This window comes from Ornithodoros turicata, unplaced genomic scaffold, assembly GCF_037126465.1.
Source record: "Ornithodoros turicata isolate Travis unplaced genomic scaffold, ASM3712646v1 Chromosome26, whole genome shotgun sequence".
Lineage (NCBI taxonomy): Eukaryota > Metazoa > Arthropoda > Arachnida > Ixodida > Argasidae > Ornithodoros > Ornithodoros turicata.
Genome location: NW_026999348.1, coordinates 106,501 through 114,719, shown reverse-complemented (window position 1 = coordinate 114,719; position 8,219 = coordinate 106,501). Strand labels below are relative to the sequence as shown.

The window sequence follows — 8,219 nt, the reverse complement described above, 5'->3', positions numbered from 1 at the left end:
CCTTGATCTCTTTTTTCGCAGCTAGACGTTCTTTCGAAAGTCTCGAATGAAGCGTCAATGCCCACACATGGTTATATAGATAGACACCAAACTGGGCAACATCGTCCTTTTCGATTACACTGAGCACGCCCTCGCCGAAATCATCTGCTCGATATGGTCTTCCCGAAGGGTCCACGTGAAGAAATAAAGTGTTCAGCGAGATGTTTCCCGTTGGCAGAGTTGGCAACAAAAGCCTGTAGTTGTCTGGAGTCGATGCTGTCAAAGCTGTCGTGGGATCCCGGCTAGGCCTAGCTGTAACAGGCGCCGCTCCCTCGGAGCTCATGTTTCACACGTCCGTATGCTTTCGCAGCCGGAAGTAGAAACGTCTGAGCCAGCCGCCCACCTCTATCCTGCATGTAGAAAAAACATGTCTACGTTCTCTTTGTGTGTTAGATAAGAAAAAAAAATATTGAGCATCGATCACGGCACCCACCGCATGAGAAGCAAGCACTGTATCCTCTGAGCAGGCCGCCGTCCTGCATCCTGCATGTAGAAAAAACATGTCTACTGTCTCTTTGCGTGTTACATAAGAAAAAAATATTGAACATACGAGGCATCGATCACGGCACCCATCGCATGAGAAGCAAGCGCTGTATCCTCTGAGCCAGCCGCGCACCTCCATCCTGCATGTATAAAAACATGTCTACAGTCTCTTTGTGTTTTAGATCAGAAAAAAATACTGACTATACGAGGCGGCACCCACGGCACCCATCGCATGAGAAGCAAGCGCTGTATCCTCTGAGCCAGCCGCCCACCTCCATCGTGCATGTAGAAAAAACATGTCTACTGTCTCTTTGTGTGTGAGATAAGAAAAAATATATCGAACATACGAGGCATCGATCATGGCACCCATCGCATGAGAAGCAAGCGCTGTATCCTCTGAGCCAAATCGCCCACCTCCATCCTGCATATATAAAAAACATGTCTACAGTCTCTTTGTGTGTTAGATAAGAAAAAATATTGAACATACGAGGCATCGATCACGGCACCCATCGCATGAGAAGCAAGCGCTGTATCCTCTGAGCCGGCCGCCGACCTCCATCCTGCATGTAGAAAAAACATGTCTACTGTCTCTTTGCGTGTTAGATAAGAAAAAAATATTGAACATACGAGGCATCGATCACGGCACCCATCGCATGAGAAGCAAGCGCTGTATCCTCTGAGCCAGCCGCGCACCTCCATCCTGCATGTATAAAAACATGTCTACAGTCTCTTTGTGTTTTAGATCAGAAAAAAATACTGACTATACGAGGCGGCACCCACGGCACCCATCGCATGAGAAGCAAGCGCTGTATCCTCTGAGCCAGCCGCCCACCTCCATCGTGCATGTAGAAAAAACATGTCTACTGTCTCTTTGTGCGTGAGATAAGAAAAAAATATATCGAACATACGAGGCATCGATCATGGCACCCATCGCATGAGAAGCAAGCGCTGTATCCTCTGAGCCAAATCGCCCCACCTCCATCCTGCATATATAAAAAACATGTCTACAGTCTCTTTGTGTGTTAGATAAGAAAAAAATATTGAACATACGAGGCATCGATCACGGCACCCATCGCATGAGAAGCAAGCGCTGTATCCTCTGAGCCAGCCGCGCACCTCCATCCTGCATGTATAAAAACATGTCTACAGTCTCTTTGTGTTTTAGATCAGAAAAAAATACTGACTATACGAGGCGGCACCCACGGCACCCATCGTATGCGAAGTAAGCGCTGTATCCACTAGGCCAGCCGCCCTTTTTTTATTGAGGATAAAACCGTGCTATGTACATATCACACGGGTCATGCACAACTCGTTTGTGTCGTCTCGCGTGTAGAGCTCCCACCGGGGCAGCTTGCTTCTGTGGGGTGTCTGCTTCGGGCCTCTTGCCCAGAAAACCAGTATAGTACCGGTTAACCTGACAGGCATCATGCTGTGGCTCCCCTATACCGACAACCAAACCATGAACTGTCCAGTGCTGTCACAATTTTCCTTAACTTGCTCCAACTTTCTGACCAAACTGGTGACCCTTCGTCCACAATGGAATAAGACCACAGCACACCCGTCTTAAAATACCACCATAGTGGCATGGGCTTCTCTTGGCACATCACAGAAGCTGTTCTTCCTCTCCATAGAGCATGCATAGCCGACACTAGAAGAACCTGTTTGAGAACTGTATCCGTGCACCCTCCAACTTCTAGTCCTTTCAGCGATTCCCAAGTCAAGTGAAAGTCTAGCCCAAGAGATGCCATTAGGTCAGCCCAGAACAGCCTGGCGTTTCTGCACTCCAGAAAAAGGTGACTTAGCGTTTCGGGCGAATCACACGACATCTGTCAGTCTCCGGTAGATCAAAACCCTCCTTCAGCCATACTGTGACAGGTAGGATCTCAGCGTGGAACTTCACAAAAAAGTATTTTGTAGCCGTCGGCACGGGCAGTTTCCTAACGCTCTGGAAGACGTGTTTGTATGGTCCTTCAGTGATTCCTGCTCTATACAACGGCGGCGGAAACACTTTGGCGATGCTGTCCCAGTACAGCCTCATGGGTGTCACTGTTTTTATGTACTCCCAGCTGAATTGGCTCTCGAAGAACGGATAGCCTGTGCAGTTTCCCTGTGTAGAAAATTGTAATCGCCAGAATCCCCAAGAACCGGAGTCGACAAAAGGTGACCGCAGGAACCAACTTTATCGTCCTTCGAACATCATTCCATCACGAAATACAGACAACAAGTGCTCCTCCAATCACAGTTTACCACGCTTAAACCCCTCGGAAAAAACCCCAAACTTCCTCCTCCTCGTCCACTATTTCTATCCCTTCAACGACGAAGTTGCAACATGAAATCCGTAACAATCTCCCCCCGGAAATGAGGATCCTCATTTGATATCGCGACTTTAACCAACAACAAACGAACTCTATGGTAACTAACGAATCTCTAGCGGATATAACAACTGGACCGGTCTTCGTAGTACTGTTCCATCACCCATTTTCACTGTACGGGCGCGGACATTATTGTCTCTACCGAAGAATAGTCCAACTATTCGTCCAGTCTTCCACATGTGTCGTGGCAGCCGCTCACTGTGGACGATGACCAAGTCGTCCACTCGCAGCAAGTTACGTCCGTGAACCGCTGGGACCTGGTGCGCAGACCTCAGTTGAAGGAGGTATTCGTTCCGCCACCGCCTCCAGAAGCTGTCGATCATCTGCTGGTGAAGCAACCACCGGTTACGTGTGTCAGTGGATGGTCTCGGAGGTACGACGTCCAGTGGTGGAAGCGAAGTTGTCCTTTTTCCCACCAAGAAGTGGGCCGGGGGTAAGCGGTCCTTCGTCAGCAGGGCTGTCGTTCACAAACGTAAGGGGTCGAGAGTTAATGACCGCCTCGACACCGTGCAGAACGGTCGTCAGCTCCTCGAAGGTGAGCCTGTTTTTCCCGAGGGTCTTCCTTAAGGCTGTCTTCACACTTCTGACCAGGCGTTCCCAGAAGCCGCCCCACCACGACGCCCGTTCAATTATGTACTTCCAGTGAATCTTGTGATCGGCGAGGTGGTCCTGGAAACCCTGGCCTTTCAACGCCTTCCAAATTTCCTTCTCTGCTTTCTTGAAGGTCGTAGCGTTGTCCGAATAGATTACGGAAGGAACGCCGCGTCGTGCCGTGAAACGTCGAAAGGCTAATAGAAAACTCGGTGTCGTCATTCTGGAGACCAACTCGAGGTGGACGGCTCGAGTAACCGCACAGGCGAATAGGGCGATGTACGCCTTTTGATCTTCTCCATCCTCAGACTTCACGTACAAGGGTCCGGCAAAGTCCACCCCGATCACGTCGAATGGTCCACTTTGCGATACTCGGTCTCCCGGAAGTGGTGCTACGGGTGCGGTTGCTGGTTTAGCTCTGTGCCGTGCACACGCTGTACACTGGTGCAGAATTTTCTTCACCAGCTGTCGGCACCTAGGGATCCAGTAGTGGTCTCGCATATCTGCCATTGTCTCTTGGACACCCGCGTGGAGTAGCCGACGATGCGCAGCATCCACTGCCAGCTCGGTGAACCGGTGTCCATGCGGTAGCAGGACCGGGTGCTTTACGTGAAGTGGTAGTGTAGAGTGCTGTAGACGGCCAGAAACCATCAAGATGCCATTTCCGTCCAACGCTGGTTGAAATTTCGCAATGTGCGAGCTCTCGTTGACATATCCATCCCGACGCAATTGCTGTATCTCCGTTTGATACTCGCTTCTCTGCGCCTCCTTGATCCAATAGACTTCAGCGTTACAGATCTCTTCAGCGCTTAGTGGTCCGGTGACGTTATTCCCTGCGAGTCGGCAGTTCTTGACGAAGCGGTAAATCCAAGCCGTGACTCGCAAAAGCCGATGCTGTCGACTGTAGTTCTCGATGTTGGTAACTGAAGACGGCATGTCATCGGTGTCTACCAGCAGGACCTGGGTCCTCACTCGTTCCGCTTCCACTGTCTCGTCGTCTGCCGACTCTGTCGGAAATGTGCTCGGCCATCTTTCAGACGATTTAGCCAACCATTCGGGACCTTTCAGCCATCTGTAGTCGTCTAGCAACTTCTTCATCGTCTCTCCCCTGGTTAGAAGATCCGCTGGGTTTTGCTGCCCGGGGCAATGCCTCCATGCTGCTGGATCCGTCTCAGCCTGTATTTCGGTAACTCTGTTTCTGACGAACTGTTTCCACCGCAGTGTTGATCCTCTAATCCAGCACAGGACGATGCTTGAATCTGTCCAGAAGTAGAGAGATGCGTGAGAGATGTACGAATGGTCTTCGCAAGTCTGCATCCGATTAAAGCTCCCATCAGTTCCAGACGTGGCAGCGTCAACGTTGTCAGAGGTGACACTCGTGCCTTCGCCATAAGGAAGACTACCGCAATTTCCCCGCAGTCATCCTGTGTCCGCATGTATGCTACCGCGCCGTACGCAGCCGGGCTTGCATCCGTGAACACATGCACCTGGACCTGACTGGACGAGTATCCGATGCCTTGGCAAAGGTAGCGTGGTATTGCCATGCTTTTTATCTGTGGAAGCTCACCACTCCACCACGCCCATTCTTCAGCCATCGCGTCCGGTAAGTCTTCGTCCCAGTCGAGCCCAATTTGCCAAATTCGTTGAAACAGCATGTTTGCTCGTATAGTGAATGGTGCGACGAAGCCGAGCGGGTCGAAGACGGTGGCGGAGACCTTCAGTACCGCGCGTTTCGTGTTCCCTCTTGAGGAGAGGCTCCAGCTGTTGCGAGAGAGCTTCAGTTGATCCGTCTCTCGGTCCCACAGCAATCCTAGGAGGCCGAGTTCTGTCGTCGCTGCGTAATACCCTCCAGGACACCTGTCGTCGTGCTCTTGCAAACGTTGGCTGAGAACTGATGAACTTGACGCCCACTTTCTTAAATCCATCCCAGCCAGCTGCATGATGGTGTTCGCTTCAGTGTACAGTCGTTCGGCTTCTGCTTCGGTAGAAGCGCCTGTGAGCAAGTCGTCTACGTAGAAGCACTCTCTAAGCTTCTCTGCCGTTTCTTTAAGGGGTCCCTCGACTTTCTTCAGATGATGTTGGATCGTTGCCGATAAAATAAACGGACTTGAAGTCGTACCGAACGGTACACGAGTCATTCTCCAGATTTGGATTTCGGGCAAAGGGCCATCCACTGGTGGAGTTTCCTGGAACCAGAGGAAGCGCAGCGCATCCCTATCTTCCTCTCTCACCAAGACTTGTAAGAACGCCTTCGCTATGTCCGCAGCAATAGCAACCCGTTCCGTGCGAAATCGTAAGAGTAGTGGCAGTAATTCGGCGTTAAGCTTCGGGCCTTTCTCCAAACACTCGTTTAACGATGCTGTATCTGGTGCGTGAGAAGACGCGTCGAAGACCACCCTAAGCTTCGTCGTTGCCGAATCTTCCCGGAATACTGCTTGGTGAGGCATGTAGTAAATGTGTTCTGCGGAAGTGCACTCGTCTTCGGAAACCACTTCTGCGTGGCCTTGGATCAAGTAGTTCCTCATTGCTTCATCATAGCCAAGCAGTTGACTCTCGTTGGAGCGTAGCCTCTTCACCAGTCTGCGCTCCGCTACCTTGCGGTTGTCCCCCAGGTAAGTACTGTCTGCCTTCCACGGTAGGCCGACCTGGTATCGACCATCCTTATTTTCGACTGTGCTGTCGAAGTCCCTCAAGGTCACGTCATCTTCAAGTCGCTTGTCACTTGTGTCGTCGGTGATCCCGAGGCTCTCCAACTCCCATAACTTCCTGATGTCGAGGCAATGCCCCTCTGTCGTGGCTTGAACGTGGAGCACGCAAGTTAGAGCATTCGTACCCTTAGTCACCGATGACTTCAGTAGGCTGGGTCCCTGGAACGTCCATCCCAGATGCGTGTTGACAGCCACTGTGCTCTCAGAACCAGCAGAGCGTCTCAACTCAGTCGCCACATTTGGTCTGCTCCGACCAATAGCCCGATTCCAGGTTGGGCCTCTACTCCAGCGAAGAAAACCTCGTCGGCGATGCATCCACCCTCGGCTTTGACTGCTGCCACAAAACTGTCGTTCACGGATGCTGCTACGATGTCTTTGGAGAGGAACGGGATCTCCACCGCTTCAAGCAGGTATTCCTTCTCATCGTATTGACTTCGCAGTCGTACTTGTACCAGGCGGTGTCTGTGAGCTGTTTCTGATCCTGTGGCATCACCGAACGTGTTCAGCCGTACAACTATTTCTCCCAGCACTTGCAGCTTCAATTTCCTGGAGATGTCTTGCCTGATGAAAGTCTTCTGGCTGCCGCCATCCAATATCCCTCTGATGTACACCGAGCGGTCATCAGCGATGACCCACGCACGAAACGTTTGCAGAAGGACAACGTTATCCCTCGTGTCCTCACCCGTACTTGCGGTGTACATGCTGGTAGTCTCTAGCGACTTCACCTGTGTCGCCGCTGACGAGCGCCATTTGGGGTCACAGAGAGACGTCACATGACGGCCTTTGCACTTTGAGCACTGTACTTTCCACCTGCAATCCTTTGCCCGATGTCCCTTTACTGTGCACCTGAAGCAGCGACTTTGTGATGCCAGAAGTTTCTTCTTTTGTTCAAGATCCATTAGACCGTCGCACACCTCCGTGCCGTGGTTCTCGGAGCTGCAAAACAGGCAGCCATGTCCGCTCTTAGCTGCCGCATGCAAGACTGCTGCTGATGGTCGGTTTCTTCCTCGACGATCTGTTATAGACTTTCGACTAGCGTCCTCTTTCTTCGCGCTGTTGCTTCCAGTTCTTTCCTGCTCTCGACTTCTACTCGAAGGAAGTTCAACATCCTGTCTAGCTCTGACACTGTCGTTGCGGAGGCGTCGGGCCGTTGTTCACCCGCGTCATGCTGTGACCCCGCGGCCTGCCGCTGGCCGGCCCTTCCGTCGTGCGCCAGCTGACGATGATACTCTACGGCCATCTCGCTGGGAAGTGCCTTCAGCAGAATGTCCACTAGTAGCGTTGCATACGTGCCCGTGGAAACCCCCAGTGCTTGTAGACCTCGAATGTGGCTTTGCATGTGGTCATACAGCTTCCTTAGTCCCCGTACGTCGTCTACTGCCGTCACTACAGGCGGATTTCGTAAATTTACAAGATGATCCTGCTCAATCCTTCGATGGTCTCCGAACCGACTTTCCAGTATTTTGATTGCGTCTTGGTAGCATGCTTCTGTGGCTTGCAGTCCGGCAATCGCAGCTGCCGGCGGACCAGACAGCAGCGTCCGTAAATAGTGAAACTTCTCACTTCGCGGAAGGTCGTCGTTTTCGTGGATAGCTGCTCTGAATTGCTCCCAGAATGGTAGCCACTGTGACAGCTCTCCACGGAATGTCTGCAGCTGTAGCTTGGGCAACCTTATTCTGCTTGATCTCCCACCGTTCGTTCCAGTCGATGGCGTAGTCGGCTGTGTGACCTGTCCAGCCCCCATCAGGCCTCTGATCTTGGCCTTGAGCAGCGCCGTCGCTTGGACCACACGATCCTCATAATCCAAGACTGCTGCGTACTCTTGTTCCATGTGCTCGTCCGTAACATGGGACTCGATTTCCTTGTCGAGAATGCCGAGATCCTTACTGCATGACTCAAGGCGTTCCAAGAGAGCGCTGCAGGCTTCCGCTGTGCTATTCGGGTCGGCGAGGGCTGCTGTAGCTTCGGTGACGATCCTTGTTGTCTGAGCTCGCCGCGCACTTCGCTTCGCCTTCAGGCGATCCAT

General features: G+C 51.9%; 3 protein-coding genes across 3 annotated transcripts; all 3 read right to left on the bottom strand.

Moving 5' to 3' along the window:
- Positions 1-3,248: 3,248 nt before the first annotated feature.
- On the bottom strand, positions 3,249-4,583 carry LOC135373589 (uncharacterized). The gene has a single exon (XM_064606687.1). The coding sequence runs from the start codon at positions 4,581-4,583 to the stop codon at positions 3,249-3,251; it is 1,335 nt and encodes a 444-aa protein (XP_064462757.1).
- A 14-nt stretch (positions 4,584-4,597) lies between these two features.
- On the bottom strand, positions 4,598-6,894 carry LOC135373588 (uncharacterized). Its single transcript, XM_064606686.1, has 2 exons — positions 6,448-6,894; positions 4,598-6,352 (listed from the first exon to the last, which is right to left on the bottom strand). Exons 1-2 carry the CDS (start codon positions 6,892-6,894, stop codon positions 4,598-4,600), a joined length of 2,202 nt encoding a protein of 733 aa, XP_064462756.1.
- A 317-nt stretch (positions 6,895-7,211) lies between these two features.
- Positions 7,212-8,219, bottom strand: LOC135373587 (uncharacterized). The gene has a single exon (XM_064606685.1). It carries the CDS (start codon positions 8,217-8,219, stop codon positions 7,212-7,214), a length of 1,008 nt encoding a protein of 335 aa, XP_064462755.1.